General features: G+C 42.9%; 1 protein-coding gene across 3 annotated transcripts in view; it reads right to left on the bottom strand.

Annotated features, from left to right (window-relative positions):
* The window catches only part of rev3l (REV3 like, DNA directed polymerase zeta catalytic subunit), a 190088-nt gene that overhangs the window by 73572 nt on the left and 90382 nt on the right, over positions 1-26134 (bottom strand). For 2 of the 3 annotated variants that reach the window (XM_078212338.1, XM_078212339.1), the window contains exons 6-14: positions 23685-23779; positions 23260-23364; positions 19851-19935; positions 19627-19766; positions 18379-18504; positions 15492-15735; positions 12915-13057; positions 4172-8759; positions 415-1334 (exon numbers count right to left, since the gene is read on the bottom strand). In XM_078212338.1, the coding sequence (XP_078068464.1) occupies positions 415-1334; positions 4172-8759; positions 12915-13057; positions 15492-15735; positions 18379-18504; positions 19627-19766; positions 19851-19935; positions 23260-23364; positions 23685-23779 (6446 nt within the window). The remainder of the gene's footprint in view (positions 1-414; positions 1335-4171; positions 8760-12914; positions 13058-15491; positions 15736-18378; positions 18505-19626; positions 19767-19850; positions 19936-23259; positions 23365-23684; positions 23780-26134) is intronic. The other variant, XM_078212340.1, reaches the window with a different exon arrangement.

Below are 26134 nucleotides of genomic sequence, written 5' to 3'. Positions count from 1 at the left end.
TTTTCAGAATGGAGGAAATCCTTAGTCTACAGAAATCGGAGTTTGATATCTAGGCTCCAGGTTCTAGAAGATAAAGATAATTTTGACATCATTTCATCAAAACCTAATTTTTTTTTAACCTTAAAACACTGGACCGAAATAAAGTGCCCAAATCTCTGACTTTAATAATGGATTAAAACATTCACACTTCGTTTGAACAAAACCTCAAATAATACAATCTAGTCATTGACATTTTGAAAATAAAGGGGGCAATTAAACCCAGTAGAAATTAAATCTGAGCATTTTTTTGGGGGAGGTCCTACTAAAACTTATACAAAAGGTGTTATACTGAAATTTCAACATGAAATCAGCAGCAGAGAATTACAGTAATATCTAATAAAACAGTTCAAGAGCTGAAAATGAATGACTACTCACCCATTTGTATAGGGGTGCAGTAAAGAACATCAGGAATTCCATCACTTCTAACCCGTTGTGCGATAGGTGTGCTATGTCGAGCAGGTGCAGAATTCTCAGCAGTTTTTTCTTTAGGCTGAGGAGGTGACCTTGGTGGCTGTTGCTCATCACACTGTCCCGCGCTCGAAGACACGCTATCGTTGGTCGGCGATGGACAATTCTCTGCTGCAGTCTCCGTGCTGAAGGCTGCTGTTGGTTTAAGGGTGTCCCTACCTTCTTCATTTGGTTCCCACTGCCTTGCATTCGGAGAAGCTGGTTGCTGCCACGGGGATAACAGCGGTGAATCAGGAGAACTGTAGCCACGGTAGTAATCGTCATCATCTTCAAGTGGCTGCGTTACTTTTGGTAACTGGCTTGCTGGCGAGGGAGGTTTCACGTTGTTCTGCTCTGGGACTTTGAGCAGCGGTGTTTCAGGAGAGGAGGAAGCTTCACTTGGCTGCGCTTCCTCCTGCTCTGCAACTGCAGAAATCACCACAGCCAACTCTTCAGCCAGAGAAGTCCTACCTTCTTGTGAAGGCTGCAAGCAAGGATTCTGGTTGGTATGCTCAGCAAGACCAGGCTGATTTTTTGAGCGTTTCTTTGAATGCTCGTATTCTCTTTTGGCCTGAAGCCACAGCTGCACGCGCTGTAAACTAGGTGGACTTTTACATGGCAGGATTATAATCTTTCGGTCTTCAGAAGCTCCTAGACCAGCCCCCAGCTTTTGCACAGTAGAATGTCTATTCGCAGTAAAAGCTGGGGAGCCGGGTCTCGCGTTTTGCGTCATCGCTGACAAAGCTGTCTTCCAGAACTGCAGCCCTTCCAACGAAAAATCGCCATCAAACTCCGACAATTCATTAGGTAATCTAGTTTCAACCATCAATAGCCGTCCTCCTATCTCCCTATCATTGAAGGAAAAAAAAATTTAGTCAGCTGGATATTCCTCATCTCACTCTGTAATCAAAGCCGCACCAGTTGTAAGTTAAAATCCTCCTGCATCTTGTGCACATGAGTAATTATAAAAACCACAAAATTCTTACCATCTGACACTTGTGCTTCATCACTTGCTTACCTCTACTGTTCTAATCAGGCGAGATAATCGCCCTAAACTTCCATTTTGCCAAAGTCAAGAAAGATCGAGTCTCTGCTTTGTTTTGAAGAATCTAATGAAGAAATTTATAATTGCAAGTATCTATAAAACTCATCTCACTTCTGAGACTTTTGTTGGTGTTTTTGGTGTGTTCTTTACAATAAAAAAAGTTAAAGTTTATTATTTATTAGTCACAAGTAGGCTTACATTAACACTACAATGAAGTTGTTGTGAAAATCCCCTCATCGCCACACTCCGGCGCCTGTTCGGGTACACTGAGGGAGAATTTAGCATGGCCAATGCACCTAACCTGCACATCTTTGGACTATGGGAGGAAACCAGAGCACCTGGAGGAAACGCACGCAGACACACAGGGAACATGCAGACGCCACATAGACAGTGACCCAAGCCGGGAATTGAACCCGGGTCCCTGGCACTGTGAGGCAGCAATGCTAACCACTATGCCCCAAGTGTTGCACCCAGCACTGAGGCAGAATGACTATATTGGGAAACAATTGCAGTTGTATTTGTTTTGCAAGAAATTATCTGCATTTACCTTTACAAAAGAAACAACATTGAAACAGGACCCTGTGGAAATTCTTACATCAATTTCCTGTTGATTTGTCAGCACCTTCTCCAAGTTTTCTAAGACCTACCATGGGTTTATCACCACCACTCTTAGAAAACCACCAAGGTAAACACCTCCGAGGTGACACTGTGGCTGTCTATAGAAAGCACTCACCACCAAACAAGGTACTATAAAATCAAAGATAGGTTACTTGCCTGATATTAGTGCACACAATTTAAATTTATAGGGCCTCACACATTGCACCAAAGTCTAGAGAGATTAAGCGGAGATTAGCAAAAAACAAGAGGTAACCAACTAAAAATGTTCAGTTTACCAGCACAAAGCTGGTGTTTGTTTGCAACAAACTTTTCTCTCTACTCCGTCCAGACCCCTCATGATTTTCAGCACTCGTTGCATACTCAGCCCAGTTTACCTTGTAGTACAACAGTGAGTGGTCAAAATGCCAACAATTCTGGTAACAGAACCAAGGAGGAATAAACCTGAAGAATCAGAACGTTACAGCACAGAAGGGAGAGATTGATTTTGAAACGCGAATTCTGAAAGAAACAGATTGCAAGGGGGGCAAATATGGAATCTGCGGGCATTCTGGATACAAAGCACCAAACAAACACCGTACCACTCAGCTGACCCACAGACTTCAAGAAGCACGGAGGGTGGGGGGTTGGGAGCAAACTTCCAAAAGATCCGGAGGCTTCAAAATGCGCGAGAGAGAGGGTGAGACAGAGCAGGTGCGGTGCTGATGCTGCCGGTGGTGGGACTCACTGTGGGCTGTCCACATTCGGAGAAAATCAAGTGGGACATCAGAGAACCAGATAAATCATTGGCTGGTGAGTATTTAGGTGCGGCACGGTGGCACAGGTTCCCGGCTTGGGTCACTGTCTCTGTGGAGTTTGCATGTTCTCCCCGTGTCTGCGTGGGTTTCCTCCTGGTGCTCCGGTTTCCTCCCACAGTCCAAAAGACGTGGTTAGGTGCATTGACCATGCTAAATTCTTCCTCATTGTACCCAAACAAGCACCAGAGTGTGGTGACTAGGGGATTTTCACAGTAACTTCATCGTCGTGTTAATGTAAGCCTACTTGTGACACTAATAAATAAAAAAGTCAGGAGGGTGTGGAGCTTGAAGGAAGGGGAACACTCAGGTGGTGGTGTTCCTATGTATCTGCTACCAATTCCAGCACAGTGTTTTAGGAAGAATATGAAACTTTACAGGGTACAGCGTAGATTTAGAATGGTTCCAGGATGAAAGTACATGGGAGAAGCTGGGGCTGTTCTCCTTAAAGAGAAGGTTGCGAGGAGATTTGATAGGTGCTTTCAAAATCATGAGGGGTCTGGACGGAGGAGAGAGAAAAGTTGTTCCCTTTGTTGGAAGGGCCAAAAACCAGAGGATAAATTTAAAGTGATGAGCAAAAGAATCAAATGCAACAGGAAGAAAACTTTTGTTTAAAACATAGCAAGTGTGTACAATCTGGAACGCACTGAGTGTGGTCGAGACAAATACTGTGAAAAGCACCTGCAAGGAAAAGGAACGGCAGGATTACCCGGAAAGGGGCTGGCTGAACTGCTTTCGCAGAGAGCCAGTGTGGACTCCAATCAGCCAGATGGTCCCCTTCTGTGCTCTAACCAGTTTCTGGATTCTAATCTACTTCCTAAAATAATCTACTTATGCAAAAATTAATAAAACTGCTAAACAAATACAATAATGGTTATGGCAACAGGAAATTTATTGGCAAGAATATTAAAAGATTAGAGCTCGATTCCAGGTAGTTAAGAATTCATCTAAATTACTGACAGTGAATTTCTAAGAGGGTGCAGAGATTGTATATGTTAAATATCACTCCAGAAGAACCAGTTTTAGAGCATCAATATTTATACAAAAACAAGAAAATAATTAAGTTACACAGTCTGAATATCATACCTTTATCAATCTACAAATCAAAATAGTTTAAACCAATGTTTCTGTCATTATGGGGCAACATCATATAATTAATTCTAAAATAGGACTTTCCTTAGTTAATATGTTCATGATTTTACATTGCTGGAGGGGCAGTTAGACTTCTCACCTGGGTTTCTCCGGAGCATCCGAAGGGTCACTGCAGAATGGTTCTTGGTAGACAGTTTCTGCCAGGTTATGATCAAACAGGGTTGCCACAATTTCCTCTCGGCTTGGTGGTGACATTAAAGGCTTTAAAATGTGAGCGCCCGACATGCGGCTGATGTAACAGCTATTTTTGGTCTGTAACGGGGAGCTAACGGATGCTGGAGAGCTATGAGATGTCGCTGGGGAACCATTGCTGTACTTGGAAGCACAGAGCTCTGGATCGTCACAGCTGATTGCCGCCATGTCGTCCCCAATAAACCCTACAGCTCCATTGGGACTTGAACCAGTGGAGAGGGCAGACAAACAAACATCAGAGCGGTCACATTCTCTTCCACTTCCTTCATCCAGCAGCATCATTTGGCAACTGGATGACTTTACAGGACTACAGGAAGTTCCATCCTCCAAAGAGTCATGATCAGGGGTTTGATCCTTCAGCTCCACAGTCGACATTCCAGACAAATGGGTACTAGATGACTCCGAGGAGCTTGACAGTGCATTCTGAATGGGCATTTCAGAGGTTTCATTTAATTGTTTCAACTTGTCTCCGCTGTCTAAAAAGGACTTTTCAAACAGATCGGGGCTGATCGAGCCAGACCTGGCCCACTCGGTACTCTCTGCAGACTGGTGCACTTGGTCAGAGTGTTGCATTTTACTGTTCTGGGACTTGTAAGCGCAAGTCTCCATAACGGCCTGGGATGGAACAGACTCCTGAACAACATCACTCAAAAACTTCTGAGGCAGATTTTGTTCAGCTGCTGGCATGAACTGACACCCAGAATATATGGTACAATATCTGGTTTGCCCAACGGTGTTGATGTCAAAGTTGTAAGATGGCGGGAGCTCGGGCGATAAACTGTCAAAACTGTAACTATCAAAGCCTGCGTCTGAATGAAAAACAGGGCTGTCGTCAGAAAAGGGACATTTAGATTGCGAAGTCTGAGATTTCTTAGTGAGCTCTCTTTTTGAAGGTTTGGCCTTTTTCGGTGCAATCTTTGCACTTCTGGTGTTTTTAGTCTTTTTAGAACCAGCATCCTTTGGGGACTTGGAATCAGCAGCCGGGAGAAAACCAGAAAAATCAATGTTAGCGGAACTTTTATTGAGTTCACTTTGCTCACTTGGGCAAGAAATACTTCGATGAAACAGTGCTTTTGGTGAAGGGGCTTGAACATTTCCTTGGTGTGCTTTCTGCTGCCTTTTCTGCAGCAACTCTCTCAAAACGGTGAGACTAGACTGACTGTTACCAACAGGTGCTTGGCCATCTATCCTTAGACTGAGTTCAGGTTTCTGAGATTGAGGCAGGATATTGGCTTCCAGGAAAGTTTCCGACACGGATCTTGGCTTTATTCTAGGAGGTGTGAAATCTGATATGTCCAAAATGTTGCCAGTTTCTTGCTCCCTTTCCAAAACTTTCTTCAAGTTATTGTGGCTACATGGTGTAAAGTTAAGACACTGACCGTCCTTCTCACTGGCTAGTGGAGAAATCCTGACAGGCAAATCTGTGACACTATTTGCTTGTGGATATGCTGAATGTTGATTTACCTCAGAAATCAATAAAGCAGCGGGTTTTGACTGCTGATGACTTTTGGATCGCTGGAATGATTGGGGCGGATAATTTACTTTGCCATCAATCTCCAGCTCCGATTGAGAAAACGTGGACTTCTGGTCAGATTTATACATTTGCATGCTCTCTCCATTTTGCCTCTCTCGCGCTTCAGAAACATGCAGACCACCGCCAGTTTTTGTGCGGTTCATAAGCTGTGACCTCTGCTGCATTGGATTGTTTCTCTGTAGTCTGAACACGTCTTCGGTTGACTGAACTGGCAGGGGAGAGTACTGTAAAGACTGCGGGTGAGGCTGATCTATCGAAGGGGCTGTTAAGTGATCAAAACAATGCTCACCTTGAGGAAGACTCAAAGGTGCCTGTGACGTGAGGTTCGTGCCCATTGACAATGGGAAATTCTCTGTCATTTGAGCTTTGTTATCCAACACGTAAATAGACTCGGAGTGTCCGCATGAAGAACTCGTTTTACTTAGACTGAAAGGCAGACTGGGATGCAGCTGGGACTGAGAACATGTGGCCAATTGAGATAGAGAGTCTGAGACGTGCTCACCTGGTGGATAAGAGAAGTCAGGCAGGTTTGTGTTATCATCGGCTTCCAGCAGAGAACAATAGTAGCCCGCAGAATCGCCCTGAATTTCCTCAGAATAAGGCTGTGTTGAAGGAACATGCCCTGTTGAACAGATGCTGAGGGGAACGTTGGGTTGCTCATCAGTGTTGGGAACGGGGTCTGATTCCGCAACATGCACATTATCAAAATTTCCACAAAACCTATTGATGGCTCTCTCTTTGGAGGACAAATTCGGTTCACTAGCGATGAGCTCGGGGCTTCCCTTTTGCTCGTGCGGTTCTGAACTTTGAAGTGTTCCCTGCTTCTCAGCAGGTTCTGGAACTGTACTTTTTTGTTTCCGAGTCCATCTTTTTCTCGTTTTCTTGTGCTGCTTTAACTGTTGATCATCTTTTTCACCATCTGTCACTTGCTTGGCTTTCTGGGATACTCTCCTCTTTTTAGCTGCAGTGCCAGCCGTGCAAGGGGATTTTTTCCTGGATTTTAAACATTGCTTTTTGCCACGATTTCTACTGCTTTGCAACAAATGGTCAGAACTGTTTAAAACACAGGGGTCACTATCTCTTACAAGTGCGTTGTCTTCTGTTGATGCAATGGATGGCATTTCACCCTCTTGCATTTCACTTGGTGACCAGCAACGAGGTGGTGATGGTTTAGAAGGGCTTGGCAGTCTCTCAGACATAAAACCGAGCTTATACATTACGTCTTTATATTCAGTTGTACAGTCATCAGCCTCAGCACTGTAACAAGGCGAAGGTGGGGAAAGTGGCGAAAATTCTACTTTTTTTGCACTTCTTCTTACTTGAGTTTGGCTAGCGACGCTAATTTTCTCCTTTCTTTTGAATCTTCCAGCTCTCTTTTTTAAGCTCGACTGAACTTTTGGTTTTTTCCCTCTCTTTGGTGTAGGTGTTGCAAAAGGTTTGATAACAAGAGGAGGTTCAGTGACTTTGGGCCACCAGTCTTTTAATGGTGAAATCTTGTGATATTTTTGCAGTTTATCTTCATTGAGCATAACGTGGTCTTCGTTTGAATCCACTTTCCCGATCTTAACCAGCATATTCTTCCTACCCTTGAATCGGTTAATAATAATGTATTTTATAATCACAGGGGGTTCCTTCTTGTTAAGCCTTCTCCTTTTGCGTGATCGCTGAGAACGGTCTGTACTGTTATCATTGGCTTTCGAATATTCTGGCCGAATCGGATTGGTCTTGAAGATTTCTGAACCGTGGCCGTGTTCACCATCTTCCGCTTCGTAGCTTACTTTCCGCTTTGTTCGGAGTGTATACTTACTGCAAGCTAACCGAAACGACTGCCCCTCTAGGTTATTGTCCAGCGACCCTTCCTTGTTAAAAGGTTCAGATTCCAAAGGAAGACCGTTATCTAAAGATTTTAGCGAATGATGATCCGGCGACATGTCATTTTGCAGTACCCTGCTGCCACAAGAGTTCAGTTCGGTGGATTGGGCACTTTTTATTTTTGGAGCTGTAGAGTGTCCTGTCAACCGGGTAATATTGGATTTCTTTTTACTCAACTTGAGCTTTAGCCTGCGGTCATCTTGTTTCTGAAGTTTAGATGTCCTGTTGAAGACTTTTTCTGGACATTTCAAGCAGTTGGGAAGTACCACACTGGGGAAAAACGTGTACTGTGCCTCATGCTGATCAATAACAGTCTTCTCTCTTTGGGTTGCTTGGAAGTCTTCATATCTGATTTTAAGTTCACTACGGCTTTTCTCAATGTTGCTTTCAGCATCTGTTGCAGTAGTTTTATGTTCTTCAAAAAGTTGAACCCCATTTTTTAGACCTATTAGGGGAATCAAAGGTTTATCATACACACTGTTTTCTTTTTTATTGGATACATGAGGCACTTTATTAGCTATCCGCCCGACTAAGCAACTGAGAGTTGAGTTACTATGAAATTCATCTTCACTGGTTAGGTTTGTCTGGTGCGTAAATGACAAATGCTTCTCACAGTTAATGCTGATATAATGCTTTACCCTCTGAAGTCTATCAGTGTGTGATGGCACATGACTTTCATAGTCACTGGTTATATGTTTGTTTTCACAGACTGCATCTGCAGATCTATCTACCATATTAGCATCCGCAAACTTCATGTTGCAAAGGCCAATTTCTTCACTAGGTGCGCTGTACTTTAAATCATAACCGGTTTCATTCGTAAAGTTAGAAACAGAGTGTTCAGGCTTTTTTGTTGTGATGAATGAGTTTTGATACGAAGGTAATTCTGTAGAGTTCAAACCATCAAGTGTATGCGGTGTGGTACCTGCATGATTGTACTGCAGCTCAACATGATCAGATGATGGCAGGTCTAATATCACAGGCTCTTTGTGAAACGTAGTCTTTGTCAGCACTTTGTCTCGTACTGCTAACGTAGAATGAGTTCTTGAACCATCTTCATTTAAAGTGTTATCTAAAATTCAATAAGTTCAATAAAACAGCCACGGAATTACTGAAGGATAAAAGAACATGAAAATAGTTCAACTCAATGCAATAAAATGCCAACAGATTTTGTAATATTGAAAGCACATTGGCACCAACTTTCGCTCTCTCTTCCTATGCTGTCCACTTGTATCTAAGCTGAGGTTAGTTCATGGGACAAATCTTCACACATCAGCATCTCGCTGGGCCCCAGACTTGAAAAGTATTCAAAGCAGTCACTTCTTTTCCTCCCCAAAACAAAGTAAAATTATCAAATTTAAAGCAATTGCAACAGTCCTGTGATCGATATATGCAAAGTTGTTTATTTAGGGTAACTTACACTGAGCACTGGCCCACAAGAGCTGAGGGCAAGTCATTCTTGATGTTGCACCCATCACCTTGTTGTAAGTTTAAAAAATAGTAACAAAGGCCTCTGACCAAGTATGTTGCAAGTATTCGAGTGATAAATCACTCAGCACAGGAGGCCATTCAGGTCTTTCATGCTTGTGCTCACTCTTTCAAAATACTACCATTTAGGCCCACTCCCCTGTTCTTTCCCTACAACCCTACTCCTTTTCAGGTAGATGTGGCACGTGGTCAGAGGAACTAACAAGAGGAGGAAAAGAATTGCTGGGCAAAACTGCAAGGAAGTGACAATTTCTGGATAAACACATCGACTTTTGAATTATATTTAAACACAACACTGACGGGATCCACGCAGCCAGAACAGGGAAGAGGAGATAGATGTCTATCTCAGGTAAAGTACGAGAACATTTCAGATCCGTGTGTGTGAACTTGATAATTTGTTTAATGTAGAAAGCAAGCAGACAGCTCATCCCAGAAATGACTGGAGGTGACAAAAGGATGCCACTGTGGCGTCAAAAACAAGTACAGCATTGGTTTGACATGAATGGCACCACGCTGGGGAGTTTGACAATTAGAGATTTCTAGACGCTTTCAATACGCTGCCAATATTAGAGGTTTCATGTTTCATAAATATCATATCCACAACTGAATGTCCATTGAACTATAAAACTATCTTGTCTAATCTGAAAGTGCCCCAAAGCCCTTCAGCAGTTTAATCATCAAAAAAAAATCAAACTAATTAACCCTGTGATGCCCTCAGGGATACCCCAAGAGGCACTTTATAAATTAAAGTTTGTACCTTATTTGCATTTGCACCTCCTTGAAAAGCAATAGAAGCACTTTGCTAAATAATAACACTAACCAACAAAACCATCTACAAATTTATCTTCGGTTAGCCAGTTAGTGGCTGCAAAGTCAACAATGTGCAAAATAAAAAGCAAATTCCAATTGCAAAGTAGCAGTTAAAGCTCTGGGGAATTTATCTAATCAACCCTCATCATCGGGTCAAGACAGGCCGTTTCTGTTTAGGAAAATTAACAGTGTTTTTCACATTTCAGCTCGAAGAGAGTTGACCAATCCAATGAGCTGTTAACATGAGGTGAGAAAGTGCAAAGAGAAGTGGGAAGGCAGCAGAGGAAGAGAGAGAAAAGGAGATACTGAGAACAGTGTGGTGAGGGTGACAGGTCCTGGCTACACTCTTATTTGATTAAGAAAAAGGAGCTTATCTCAACTGACTCGCAGTCACTATGACCCACAGCTCCTGTTTCCTTGACATGGAGACAGATTAAAGGGCCACTCTCTCCAAAGGAATGCTGCCTGCGGTGCTTTCCGGTTACCTCAGTATGCTTATTCTGCCATTGTATTGGATACCAACTAAAATATGAACATTGCGAATAGTACCACTATCATTCCTACCCCCTTAAACTACAAAATACACTGAATTTTCAGTGTTAATGAAAGATCCCGTAATAGACATTTGCCTGCATTCTAAGTTTATTTACAGAACCATAAAATGGCTACAGCGGAGGAGGCCATTTGGCCTGTCGAGCCTCTGCCAGCTATTCAACTGAGCTACTCTGCTAATGTCACCTGCCCTTCATTTCCCTAGAGCCCTGCAGATTCTCTCTTCAGATAATTATCCAATTCCCTTCTGAAAACCCCGATTTAAACCTGCCTTTATCACCCTCAGTGTATTCCAGATTCTAACCGCTCACTGCATAAAAGTATTTCCTCACCACGCCAATCATCTCAAATCTGTCTCCTCTGGTTCTCCGCCCTTCCACTAATGTGAATAGTGTCTCCATCTACTCTGTCCAGAACTCTCATGATTTTGAACACCTCAATCAAATCTCCTCTCAACCTTCTCATCTCTCAGGAGACAGCCTCGTCTGTTTTTTTTAAAAACCAATTTATCCACATAACGGAAAGCCCTCATCCAAGAACCATTCTTTTTTCACCCTCTCCAACATTTTCACTTCCTACATGAAGTGTGCTGCCAGAACTGGACACACTATTCCAGTTAAGACTGAACCATCATTTTCTTATTTTTGTACTCTTCTGCCTCTAGTTACAAAGCCCAGGCCCCGGTGTGTCTTATTAACCGCTTTCTCAACCTGCCCTATCACCTTCAATGATTTGTGTACATTTACCTCCAGGTCCCTCTGTTCCTCAGCAACATTGAGAATCGAATCCTTTTTCTTTTAATATTGCCTTTCCTCACTCTTTGCACCACAATAAATCACCTCATGCTTCACCACATCACATTTTAGCCTCCCACCTGTTTGCCCTTTCCACCAGCCCCCCTATGTCCATGTTTATCACTATCCTCCCCACAATTCACAATACTTCCAAGTTTTGTGACATCTGCAAAGGTTGAAATTATGCTCTACACACCCACGTCATGGTCATTAATATAGATTTAAAAAGCAATGGTCCAAATACCGAGTCCTGAGGGAACACCACTATAGAACCATAGAAAAGTTACTGTGCAGAAAGAGACCATTCAGTTCATCATGTCTGAGCTGGCCAGAGAAAAAAGACAAAGAAACTCGTCATTCATTTTAATCCCATTTTCTAACAGCTAGTCCATAGCTTTGCTGGTTACAGCATTCCAGGTGCGGATCTAGGTACCTTTTAAAGGAGTCAAGCGTTTCAGCCTCAATCACCAATTCAGGCAGTGAATTCCAAACGCTCACCACCCTCTGGGTGAAAAAGGGTTTCCTCGTGTTCCCTCCAATCCTTCTATCAATCTGTGATCCCTGGCAATTGACCCCTCAGCGAGGGGAAAACAAGTCTTTCCTGTCAACCCATTCCATGCCCCTCAATTTTGAACATTTCCATTAGGTCACCACTCGCCTCTTCTGTTCCAAGGAAAACAATCCTAATCTCTCCTCATAGCTGCAATTTTCAAGCCCGACCAACATTCTTCACATCTCTTGTTGTCACCACAACAATTCTGCTCTTCCTGTAATGTAGTGACCAGAACTGTACACAAAACTCCAGCAGTGGCTGCATGAGCATTTTATACAGTTCCAGCGTTACAATCCCTGCTGCTTTTCATTCAATATCTTATCCAATAAAGGAAAACATCCTTGACCACCTTGTCCACCTGTCCTGCCACCTTCAGGGACCTGTGGACATGCACTCCAAGGTCTCATACTTCCTCAAGCCCGGTTGTCAAGAAAAATCTACTGAAGCGTTAGGGCACATAGAAAATTATAAAAAAAGCAAATCACTGCGGATGCTGGAATCTGAAACCAAAGAGAAAAAATGGTGGAAAATCTCAGCAGGTGCGGCTGCATCTATAAGTAGAGAAAAAAGCTGACGTTTCGAGTCCAGATGACCCTTTGTCAAAGCTGAAAATTATAATGATTAGGCAGAGTCAACATAGCTTTACTGAACAATTAAGTGGGGATTCACTGTGCACTTATGAAGCAGAACAGATCAAAACAGTGGGGGCTTGGGTTAGGAGGAGCATGCTTGTAATGTGAATGTCTGTACATGAAAACCTATAAAAGTACAGGTTCCAGCTCTATCCTACAGGGTCTGGCTTTCTGGAATAGAACAATTTTGTTTGACAAAGCTATTGGATCTTCAAGTATGTAACAAGCAGGTAGCTAAAGGGGATCTTCAATCTTGCCACAGCCTGAAATTAATCCATAGCATCAAGAATGTAATTATCCACCTCCCCTCCCAATCCATCAAATACCTGCACGTTACGCAAGCTTATCTAGCCCTTCAAATCACAATGGGTGACACCATAGACAACAAAGACACATACCAGTGTTCTCATCTGCAGCTCCATCAAGTTGAGGGATGGAAAGATTAGCCATCATGTTCCGATTTCCTCGCCACTCCGTCTGACCATCAGAGAACGCGTTATCTTCCTCTGATGAGCAATCACTAAGATTCTTCTCTGAAAATCTGAAACATTACGCCTTTTCAAATAACTCTGCACCATCGACTTCATGTATTTTCAGCATAAGCAATAGCCTATTAGATTGAAAAACTTACTGCATCCAGGTTTGCTGACAACACAAAAGGTTATTTCCCCTGGTTGGGGACTGTGGAATAGGGGATCAGAGTGTCAGGATAAGGGATCAAACATTTTAAGGTTTAAAATTTATTTATTAGTGTCACAAGTCGGCTTACATTAACATGGCAATGAAGTTGCTGTGAAAATCCCCTAGTTGCCACATGCTGGTGCCTGTTCGGGCACACCGAGGGAGAATGTAACATGGCCAATCCACCTAACCAGCACGTCTTTCGGACTGTGAGAGGAAACTGGAGCACCTGGAGGAAACCCACGCAGACATGGGGAGAACGCACAAACTCCAAAGACAGTGACCCAAGCCAGGAATTGAACCCAGGTTCCTGGCGCTGTGAGGCAGCAGTGCTAACCATTGTGCCACCGTGCCAAACTGAGTAAGATGAGAAATTTCTTCACTCGGGAATTGCAAATCTTTGGAATTCTCTAACTCCAAGGATCGCAGATCCTCAATTGTTTACCAGACAGGTTGGAATAGTCTGACTTTTGCCTTTTCTGGGAATCAAGTAATATTGGGACCCAAGTGGAGTCAAGGCAGATCAATCATCATCGGTATTGGATGGCAGAGCAAGCTTGAAGGGCCGTATGGTTCTATTCCTGCTCCTATTTCATATTCGCTTAAGACTTATTCACCAAAGCTACGATTCCCCAGAGTCAATCTCAAATCCTGAAGGAATGAAGGTAAACTCTCCCGTAACTGAGAATTCTTCAAAGTGAGTTAAATTCTGTGTCAATTGGTCAGTTGAAATTTCACAAAACTGCAAATTATTGGATGCTTACACCTCAGCTACATGCCTTGAGAGATCGGAGACCGGTTACCAGATCCCTGCTGCATAGTGATCAAAACACCAGAGGGGTGGATTACTGCATTTAACCACTGGTGCGATGACACTACAGAATTTAATTAAAATTCTTTAAAAATGGATTGAATTCTCTTCAATAACATAAAAGCAAAATACTGCAGATGCTGAAATCTGAAACAAACAGAAAATGCTGGAAAAGCTCAGCTGGTCGGACAGCATCCGTGGAGAGGGAACACAGCCAACGTCGAGTCTGGATGACCCTTCGTCAGAGCATAAATTCTCTTCAATCCATTCCCTAACCTTTTGCATAATGAACTACTCTTGATTATCCATTTTTCTTTAAATCCACATCAAATTATGCAAAGGCCTTTTTAGGTATAATTTAAATTAGTGAATTAAGCAACTTTGAACTAACATGTGTATATCTCTACAATTCATTTTAAAAAGCAGATTTTCAATGCATACCTGCATTGAGAACTTCAGTAAGTCTCTGGCTTCAATAACAATTTCCCCCCCTCACCTAACTGTCAGAAAATGGATGGATTATGGGGTTCGAAGTTCAACTGGACAGGGCACACAGATTGCAAGCGAACTGATTCAGCCGAAAGATAGTGCTGGAGAAGGTTGCAAGAAGAGTTTTTACCAAGAGCCAAAGGAGGTAGCTTTGGTCACCTGAACATCTAATACTGGTCAACTGAAACTGAAATATTTCAAGTCAACAATTAAATAGCAAATGCAGATAACATGACAGCATTTGTGCTCTGGTGGTAGAGTGTGCTAATATTAGAGCTAAAACTTATACCATACTGTCCTTCCTTTGGTTCAATATCAAATAAATATTGTCGCTAGATGGACAAGACATTGGTAAGGCCACACTTGGAATACTGTGTGCAATTCTGGTCACCCTATTATAGAAAGGATATTATTAAACTAGAAAGAGTCCAGAAAAGATTTACTAGGATGCTCCTGGGACTTGATGGTTTGAGTTTTAAGGAGAGGCTGAATAGACTGGGACTTTTTTCTCTGGAGCGTAGGAGGCTGAGGGGTGACCTTATAGAGGTCTACAAAATAATGAGGGCATAGACAAGGTAGATAGTCAATATCTTTTCCCAAAGGTAGGGGAGTCTAAAACTAGAGGGCATAGGTTTAAGGTGAGAGGGGAGATGCATAAAAGTGTCCAGAGGGGCAATTTTTTCACAGAGGATGGTGAGTGTCTGGAACAAGCTGCCAGAGGTAGTAGTAGAGGCGGATACAATTTTATCTTTTAAAAAGCATTTAGATAGTTACATGGGTACGATGGGTATAGAGGGATATGGGCCAAATGCGGGCAATTGTGATTAGTTTAGGGGTTTAAAAAAAAAAAGGGCAGCATGGACAATTTGGGCTGGAGGGCCTGTTTCCATGCTGTAAACCTCTATGACAAGAATAAAAATTAAGTACTCAAAAATCATCGGCTAAAAATCGGCTTTTCCAAGAGTTTGATACACTAGATCTATAAATTTCTTACCTCATTTTCCCAACATTATCTGAAAAATCACCGTCCCAACGCTGAGACATGATTAGACTGAGTTCCAATTCTTCTTTTTGAATTTTGGGCTCATTTTCTTCATCATCACTATTCTGTTGGTAGCTACAGTTTCCTGCAGATTGTTGTGAAGATCGACCGAGTGCAAACGGGGATCTTGCATTCCCAAATCCGTCTTCCTCTAACCCAGCTAACAGATGCACCATTGCCTGGTCCTGGCTGGCATCTATTTGAACAGGTTACATATTGAAAAGTGTTAGTTTGCAAACATTAAATCTCACCCACTTACAAAACTGAGCGCCTTGAGGTAAAAGCAAATTACTGCAGGTGCTGGAATCTGAAACCAAAAGAGAAAATGCGGAAAAATCTCAGCAGGTCTGGCAGCATCTGTAAAGGGAGAAAAGAGCTGACGTCGAGTCCAGATGACCCTTTGTCAAAACTAAAAAGCATAGAAAGTGGGAGACACTTATACTGTAGTGTGAGGGAATGAAAGATGGTTATGAGGAGAGATTGGGGAAACTGGGGTTGTTCTCCTTGGAAAGACAGAGGATGAGGGGAGACTTAATAGAGGTGTATAAAATTATGAAAGGCATAGATAGGGTGAACGGTGGGAAGCTTTTCCCCGGGTCGGTGGTGACGTTCACGAGGGGTCATAGGTTCAAGGTGAAGGGGGGGAGGTTTAACACAGATATCAGAAGGACATATTTCACACAGAGGGTCGTGGGGGCCTGGAATGTGTTGCCGGGCAAGGTGGTGGAGGCGGACACACTGGGAACGTTTAAGACTTATCTAGACAGCTATATGAACGGAGTGGGAATGGAGGGATACAAAAGAGTGGTCTAGTTTGGACCAGGGAGCGGCGCGGGCTAATTGTTCCTGGTTTCTCGTTTCAAGGCTTCATTCTATGATCATCTTGCTGGTGCCAGTACAGAGTGAGACTGCGGATAGTTGGGAACCTGTCTCGGGGGCAGGGAATTCATATGGTGTTCGTGGAAGTGGAAATGACTAGGGTTGGGAAGCATTTTCCGATCGGGGCCATTGTGATCTCCTGGACTCGTTTCGATCGCCTCAGGGGGTCGGAGAGGAATTTCCCAGATTTTTTTTCCCCATATTGGCCCTGGGGTTTTTCACTCTTGGTTTTCGCCTCTCCCTGGAGATCACATGGTCTGGAATGGGGGGGTGGGGGTAAGTTAATAGGTTGTAATGAACAAAGCATCGTAGCTGTGAGGGACAGCTCGGTGGATAGGATATTGGTATGTAGATAGGCTGGAAAATTGGGCGGGGATCCTGGATTCAGGATTCAATCCTGGACCGGGGAGCGGCGCGGGCTTGGAGGGCCGAAGGGCCTGTTCCTGTGCTGTATTGTTCTTTGTTCATAGTCACAAAAACAAGGGGAAAGGCTGCTAATGGCAGTCCATAGAGAGAGTAAAGGGTGTGAATGGCCAAACGGCAGAGCTAAAATCAGAGGGTAAGCTGCGACAGAAGATGATATGGGGAGTCATTTTATTAAATTTTTAAACTGTTCTCTACCTTTGTTTCTTTATTGCCTTTCTGTATTTTTCTCCCCCCGCCCCCACTCTTTCCTCCTTTCCTTACCTTTTCTCCCCCCTTTTCTCAATTCTACCTCTCTCCCATCCATCTCCCCCCTACCTCCACATTTTCATCTGGACTCAAAACGTCAGCTCTTTTCTCTCATTACAGATGCTGCCAGACCTGCTGAGGTTTTCCAGCATTTTCTCTTTTGGTTTGAGTACCTTGAGGTTTTGTTTTCAAAGTAGATACTTCTAAGTTATTTATGATGGTCATACTGACATAGCAGTTGAAAACAAATGAGAAAGACAGCACCAGGGGGGGAAGGAACAGGAAGGGTTGAGGGGGAATGGATATGATAGAGAGCCCAGGGGTGCAAGTGTCAGAGGGTGAGAGGGTCATAGAATCCCTACAGTGCAGGAGGTGGTTATTTGGCCCATTGATCTGCATCAATCATAATCCCACCTAGGCCCTATTCCTTGAGAGAATCAGACAAGCATGCCAGGGGCACAGGGGCATGGGAGGATAGTGGACTTTGAATTTTTTTCAGCTGGGAATTAAAAACAAGTTAACATGACCACTATTTAAGTTATTACAGCTACAAAGTTTGGGAAGAGGAGCAGGAACAGTGCACCCTGTCCACAGTCATACAGTATCTTATTTGTGACTGATTAGGGCTCATCTCAGGACTGCAGGAAACTTGAATGGTAGGATTCAAACTTGAATTGTAGGAAAGGTTTAAAATTCAAGTTTATTTATTAGTGTAGGCTTACATTAACACTGCAATGAAGTTACTGTGAAAATCCCCTAGTCGCCACACTCCGGCACCTGCTCAGGTACTCGGAGGGAGAATTTAGCATGGCCAATACACCTAACCAGCATGTCTTTCGGACTGTGGGAGGAAACCGGAGCACCCGGAGGAAACCCACGCAGACACGGGGACAACGTGCAGACTCTGCACTGACAGTGACCCAAGCCAGGAATTGAATCCGGGACCCTGGCGCTGAGAGGCAGCAGTGCTAACCATTGTGCTCCCGTGCTGCCCCTGCTTACCTACAGATAATTTATTTGATGTGAAGTACACTGAAGTAACCACTGTGTGAAAGGTAAGCACACAATTGGAAGGCTCAATACGCACAAGGACTGGAGAGGAAAATTAAGTTGAGGGAGTGTGGTTTTTGAACAAGGTTTTGCTGAAGGGGTAAGTACAACAGTTTGAGGTAGGGCAGGATATCTACCAGGGAGAGGAATAATTAACAGAGGATTTTCAGAATACTGAATTTCAGTTTTGTCAAAAATGTAAATGGTACAAAATTGGTGTCGAACCTTACATACTCACTGAGAATTGGAGACTGAATTAACCTTTGTGAAGAGGGCTGGAACGTCTGACTGTTCTCCATTAGGTTTAGAATGGTTCCTTCATCAACTATTGCTTCTTCAGTCTCTGGATTTCCTTGACTCACTCCTGCGTTTTTTTTTAGGGAGGGAAGAAAAATTCCATAAAAAAATTAATGGTAGTTCACTTTATAGACTTAACCGATAAATCTATTGCTTAGAATAGATTCTTTACAATTCCAAGTCATATTTGCACTAAAGATTTGAATATAGATAATCTGATTTAAATACCTTGGATTTTCAGAGGAACAGAATATACCACAAAGCTCTTAATATAATGCAGTTGTATTAGTTATTGCAGGAAAAAGCTTTCCCACATTTTTCGGTACGAACTAGGGTTATTTATTAAACAAGAGTCCTCCTCCTAACTAACAGTCAATGAATCTGATTGTTTGAATGCCACATAAAAATCAGCATTGAGTGATTAATACAAAGAAAGGTGTCTTACTCACTATTTAGAATCGCTTCTCCTATGGTTTGGTCACAGATCAGAACTGTGCGAGGGTGAAGTTACGTACCTAGCCTTTTGAATGAGGACTTTTGAACAACTGTTGTTAAAAAAGGCCATTCCTATTAAGTTATATTGTCCAGTTAATGTTAATCCAGTTAATGACGAATGGGTAGAAATGTCAAATACTAGGGGACATGGGTTTAAGGTAAAAAGGGGAAAGTTTAAAGGAGATGTGAGGGGCAAGTTTTTTTAAAAAAAACACAGAAGGTGGCAAGTGCCCGGAATGCGCTGCCAGAGGGGTTGGTGGAAGCAATTACAATAGCAACACTTGAGACCCTGACAGATACATCAATAGGTCGAGATTAGAGGATACGGACTGCGTAGAGGCAAAAGGTCTTTAGTTTAGAAAGGCATCATGCGTCAGCGCAGGCTTGGTGGGCCGAAGGGCCTGTTCCTGTGTTGTTCTTTGTTCAGTTAGTACAGAGAGCTTTGCTTTCTGCTGAGTCATGCTTTCTTGAGTCAATAATAATTACTTTGCCACTTCCCACACAATTACCAGCCCCAACTACAAAATTCACAAGTGTGAAACTGGGAAGCATCATTCAAAATAAATTGACAGTGAAATACATATAGATGGATAGGACCTGTATCATTTTTACCCTTTAGCTCAAGTCTGGCAGTACAAGTAAATTAAAAAACACAAGTTACAACAAATGAGAGTTCAGATCTAATATTTCTTACTTCTCTCATCACTGTGTATTTCAACCAGATTAGCAGGTGTACAGGTAAGGGCTTCAGGAGACGTCGTGTCTACATGCAATGTCAAGTTAGAAGGGAACGCTTCAAACTCTTCACTTTCCTCCACCGATTGTGACAAAAATCTAGTTTACAACAGCAAAGAAATCTTTCAAAAACCTTGATCAAAATAATCAAAATGTGTATAAATGAGAAAAGAAGCTTCTTACACTGAATAGTTATTTTGCTGCAGAATCTCCTTTATTCTGCGTTGGAAGATTCTTTCACTTTCAGTAACATTTACAGCTCCACGATCTACAGATAAAAAATATTGATATCATTCCGGAGGCTTCAGGAACGTTTAGTTATTAGTGTCACAAGTGGGCTCACATTAACACTGCAATGAAGTTACTGTGAAAATCCCCTAGTCGCCACACTCCGGCGCCTGTTCAGGTACACTGAGGGAGAATTTAGCATGGCCAATGCACCTAACCAGCATGTCTTTCGGACTGAGGGGGAAAACTGGAGCTCCCGGAGGAAACCCATGCACCCATGGAGAACGTGCAGACTCTGCACAGACAGTGACCTAAGCCAGGAATCGAACCTGGGTCCCTGGCACTATGAGGCTACAGTGCTAACCGCTGTGCCACCGCTGCTTGCCTATAAATAATTTATTTGATCTGAGGTACCTTATCATAGGAACACAGTAGCATAAGTACACCATTTGGCCATTCGAACCTGCTCCACCATTCAGTAAGATCATGGCTGATCTGGCAGTGGTCTCAGCTCCATTTTTCTGTCAGTCCCCTACTCAGGATCTTTATACATGCTCTCTGATTTTTTTGGGGGGGGGGGGGGGTATAGAATTCTTAGTATGAGGTCCTTCATTTTAATTTTGGTATAATAATGTACCTTAAACGGCACGGTAGCACAGTGGTTAGCACTGCTGCTTCACAGCTCCAGGGTCCTGGATTCGATTCCCGGCTCGGGTCACTGTCTGTGTGGAGTTTGCACATTCTCCTCGTGTCTGCGTGGGTTTCCTCCGGGTGCTCCGGTTTCCTCCCACAGTCCAAAGATGTGCGGGTTAGGTTGATTGGCCAGGTTAAAAATTGCCCCTTAGAGTCCTGAGATGCGTAGGTTAGAGGGATTAGTGGATAAAAATATGTGGGGGTAGGGCCAGGGTGGGGTTGTGGTCGGTGCAGACTCAATGGGCCGAATGGCCTCCTTCTGCACTGTAGGGTTTCTATGATTCTATGAAACTGTATTTTCAATATACATGTAGACAGGCCAAATTCTTTTCATACAATGGAGCACAGAAAGGCAGCTTCTGTTATCTGTTTTTGGATATGGAAAAGGCAAGTTTAATAGGCCTGGTATTTAAGGGAGTAAATTCATTCATGGGTAGCGAGGCTGGAGTAGTCTCTCAAGCTGATAAAAGCGGCCCCAGTTCCAGCGAGAGAGCAACTCCTTTCACCAATTAAAAATCACATATGCCTTGGACACTGGGTTAGGTTTCCTAGGTAAAGGGGAAGGAATCTACATGGGCAGTGAGCTAATAATCTATTCCTGTTGACAGGTGGAACATTATTGGCTAAGGTAATAATGTCTAATATCGTGATTGGACCCTCCAGTCTGATTGACGAGACTGGATGGGATATTGAAATGTTCAGAATAATATAATAATTTTACCTTGCAATATTAGCTCAGAGGACAGTCAACCCTCATTAACTGTGACTCCCTCCTGATGCATGCATTAGCAAATAAATTCCTTTCCATTCTTTAACTATATACTGACTTTCGCAGTCTATGTATTGGTTGAGTGAGGTCAACGATATACAGGGCATCCCGGGGACGCCTCAAATTCCTTTTACACTCTCCAAGAAAAATTACAGAAAAAATAGTATACAGCACAGATTAAGTTCTTTTTGTCAACAAAATAGTATATAGAATACTGCAGGAAAACATTGGATCCATACAGTGAAGGAAGTCACAAGAATGAACATCAAATGTTTTTAATACCAAGGTTATCCATTTATCCCTTGCCGTAATACTTTCAGGATTTCTTCTCACTGTCCTTCGAGCGATTAACTCCTAACAGTGAGCATTTACTCACTTCATCCATGATAACTTTCCTAGTATCTGTAAACATTCCTACAGCTTTTACTGTTTAAACTCCAAGTTATTAAGTGGTAATCCAGCGGAATGCAGAAAAGGCCATGCTCCATATGGAACAGAAGATCATTTGATGGCCTTTATTGCAAGAGGGTTTGAGTACAGGATAAAGATATTGCTGCAATTGAGCTTTGGTGAGACCACAACTGGGGTAGTGTGTACAATTTTGGTCGCTTTTCCCAAGGAAGGATATACTTTTTTAAATTCATTCATGGGACATGGACGTTGCTGGCTGGCCAGCATTTATTGCCCATCCCGAGTTGCCCGAGGACAGTTGAGAGTCAACCACATTGCTGTGGCTCTGGAGTCACATGTAGGCCAGACCAGATAAGGACGGCAGATTTCCTTCCCTAAAGGACCTTAATGAACCAGATGGGTTTTTCCGACAATCGACAATGGTTTCACAGTCATCAGTGGATTCATGTTCCAGATTTGTTTTATTATTGAATTCAAATTCCACCACCTGCCGTGACGGGATTTGAACCCGGGTCCCCAGAACCATTGTGTACAAGATGTTGAGAGGTATAGATCGGGTGGATTCTCAGAGGCTTTTTCCCAGGGCTGAAATGGCTGCTACGAGAGAACACAGGTTTAAGATGCTGGGGAGTAGGTACAGAGGAGATGTCAGGGGTAAGTTTTTCACTTAGAGGGTGGTGGGTGAGTGGAATCGGCTGCCGTCAATGGTGGTGGAGGCAAACTCGATAGGGTCTTTTAAGAGACTTCTGGACTTAATAGGATTGAGGGTTATAGGTAAGCCTATATATAGGCCTAGGTAGGTGGGGACATGACCGGCGCAACTTGTGGGCCGAAGGGCCTGTTTGTGCTGTAGTTTTTCTATGTTCTAACATTAGCCGTGTCTCTGGATTAATAGTCTAGCGATAATACCACTAGGCCATCACCTTCCCTTACTTGTCATAGAAAGAGCACAACGCAGGTTCTCCAGACTGGTTCCTGGGACGGCAGATTGCCCTATGAGAAGAGACTGAGGAGACTGGGCCTGTCTTCTTAAAGGTCAGAAGGAGGCGATCTCATCGAAACATACAACATTCTGAAAAGGGCGCAACAGAGTAGATGCAGGATGGATGTTTCTCCTGGCAGGTAATTCCAGAACCATGGACACAATCTCAGAACAAGAGGCTGATTAGTGGAATAACTCAGCAGTCACACTGATGCTGTGCTTAAACCACAAGAGGTGAGCTAAAATTCAAACCCAATAACTAATGAGTTTTACATATGGTCATTTAAGCTGACAATCCAACTCCATTTTTGGCAGCAACACAGATAGAATAGCGCAGAGGGAGAAGTGACAGAATTGAATATTCTGGTGTACATTGATGACGTTACTTTTTTGGTCTCTACTGTTATTTATACTATAGATGGAGCTACGGAGTAACCATGAGATTTTCCTGTTCTCACAATCAGTGCACATGACAGAAAACCTGTGCTTTTGTAAGTTGCAGCAGTTACCCTGTGAATCCGGTGACTCGATCTGTGAGGACATATTGTTTTCACGACGACGCTGTTTCTCATCATCCCATATGGCCTGCAAACCAGGGTTTCTCCCAACCTGAGCTACAGAGGAAAAACAGAGGAAAGTCGTCAACACTCCTATCCCAAAGCAACCAACCGGACCCGACCTCTAAATTAGAACATACATCCTTGTTCCAAATTAAAACACTGTATGCATTCAACTTCTAAAAAAATTAACAGTACTTGAAATCCTGAAGATATGCGGACATATTGCTGAACCAGACTGCTCATATGAAATGCGTTCAACATAAAATTATTTTCGCAAGATGCAAATCATATACTGTTTCTACATGAAGCAAATGTTACAGTGAGAAAGCTAGAGAATTATATCCTCTAATGTATTCTATATATATTTATAATACCTTCAATTTCTGAACGGTTTAATATATCAGCTGCAACAGCATCCACTTCAAGTTCACAGGTGCTTTGCCGATCAATATCCTCAAGCACTAAGGAACTACAGCATAACCAAGAGTTGAATTAATGCCTTGTGCAAACGAGAATACTTTCATTACTAATTTATTCAATAAAACTGCACATCATTCACATACACTGGGATCAGTGCAAACTGATCAAATCCAGCATCTTCAAACAGAAATAGTTATAAATCACACAATGTACTCTCAGGCAGAAATTCAATATGAAGGAGCCCCAGCATGCTAGTGGATAATTTGCACACACATGTCAAAATACCAGTGGAAATAGGTTTCCCACTAAACAAAACATGGAAAAATGATACCAGGAATCTCGTAACTCGGCCTAGATTGCAGACCTCTTGTGATTCAGGGGGATCCAGGTACCCTAGTGTGTGAAATACAAAAGGTCAGTATACAGGGAAGTAATTAGGAGAGCTAGTCGGGTGTTATTATTTCTCGAGAGGGGGATCGATTATAAAAGTAGGGAGATTTTGCTTCAGTGGTGCAGGGCATTGGTGAGACCACATTTGGAGTACAGTACAGTAATTTCTCTCCTTATTTAAGGAAAGATGTAAATGTATTAGCAGTTCAGAGAAGGTTTACTAGATTAATACCTGGAACGGGCGGGTTGTCTTACAAGGAAAGGTTGGACAGGTTAGGTTTGGAGAACTGGAGTTTAGAAGAGCAAGAGGTGACTTGATCGAAACTTTTGAGATCCTGAGGGGTATTGACAGGGTGGATGTGGAGAGGATGTTTCCTCCTGTCAGAGAATCTAGAACTAGGGGTCGGTGTTTAATAATAAGGGGTCGCCCATTTAAGACTGAGGTGAGGAGAATTATTTTTCTCTCGGAGCTCAGGAACTCTCTTCCTCAAAAGGTGCTGTACTTATCACCTGATGGAGCAGCGCTCCAAAAGTTCCTGATACCAAATAAACCTGTTGGACTTTAACCTGGTGTTGAGACTTCTTACTATATTTTTCTTTGTTCTTTAAGCTGCAGAGCCATGAAAGGAGCACTGAAAATGGTGCAAAGGGGGCAAAGTGGAGCAATAAATGAAGCGACACTGATGGAAGAATGGAAGGCGCGAGCTTGGGGCCCAAGAACTGGTTAATGCTTTGGATGAACTTGTAAAATGGAAAAATTAAAAAGAATCTAGGCACTGAGGACAAGAAGCTGGTGGAACGCAATGAAGATGGAAATGATTGAAGAGCTACTCTATCTGGAACATAAATTCTAAAAGCTGGACTGGTAGTGAATAGAAGCAGACTGAGCAAAGCCACTCTACCTTCAAGAAAAGTGCAACCAGGTTACACCAGTTCTGAAGTACCTCCAGATGGAACCGACCAAGTTTAGAATTGTTTTAAAAAAGATCCTTTGGAAAACAGCTTCAAATAATGAGAAAAAAATAGACTGAAGGCACGGTTGGGTTATATACAGTAAAGGATTGCCCAGAGCAGCAAACAAACTCCCCATATAAAAGCAAAGTACTGCAGATGATGGAAATCTGAAATAAATCCGTAAACGTGGCAAACAGGAGGACAGGCAACATTTGTGGAGGGAGAGAGGTAATATTGCAGTTCAATGATTGAAACAAAGAACTCTCAATGGGTAGAAATCCTTCAGTCTATTCCTGGAAATACATGGGAGGGTAAACAAATATGGCTGAATAATACACCGCCTTGTTCAATATATCAGAAATCCTTCCTAAAACACAGAGAACCACAAGAATGAGCTTTTTCTCAAGATACTCTGCTTCCCCATTACGATATACTAAAGGTCAGGTGACTTCATAGAATCCCTACAATACAGGCCGCCGCCATTTGGCCCATCTGGTCTGTACCGATCACAATCCCTTCCAGGCCCTATTCCCGTAACCCTCATTTACCCTGCTAATCCCCCTGACATTAGGGTTAATTTAGCATGGCCAATCAACCTAACCCGCACATCTTTGGAGCGTGGGAAGGAACCAGAGCACCCGGTGGAAACCCACGCAGACATGGGGAGAAAGTGCAAACTCCACACAGACAGTGACCCAAGGCCGGAATGGAACCCAGGTCCCTGCCGCTGAGGCAACAGTGCTAACCACTGTGCCACCCAGACTTAATCAAGATCTGACAACACCACTCTTACTCCAAGCACTGGGAATTGTAGAGGCGAAATCTGGGCAACTTACTCTTTCAGGAAGTTCCTGCCTTCTCCTCAGCACAACTTCCCCCAAAGTAACAGGGTTATGTTGAGAATGACCAATTTGGATAAGTCAGAGGTGTCACACCTCAGGATTCCAAAACCAATCTTCATTTTTTTAAAAATCAAAACACAGTTCTCAATATTACTTAAGCAATGTGGGCATCACTGCAAAAGCCCACGCTTATCCCCAATTGCCCTCGAGATAGTGGT

The sequence above is a fragment of the Mustelus asterias genome, chromosome 5, assembly GCF_964213995.1.
Source record: "Mustelus asterias chromosome 5, sMusAst1.hap1.1, whole genome shotgun sequence".
Lineage (NCBI taxonomy): Eukaryota > Metazoa > Chordata > Chondrichthyes > Carcharhiniformes > Triakidae > Mustelus > Mustelus asterias.
This window is presented reverse-complemented; position numbering and strand designations above follow the sequence as displayed.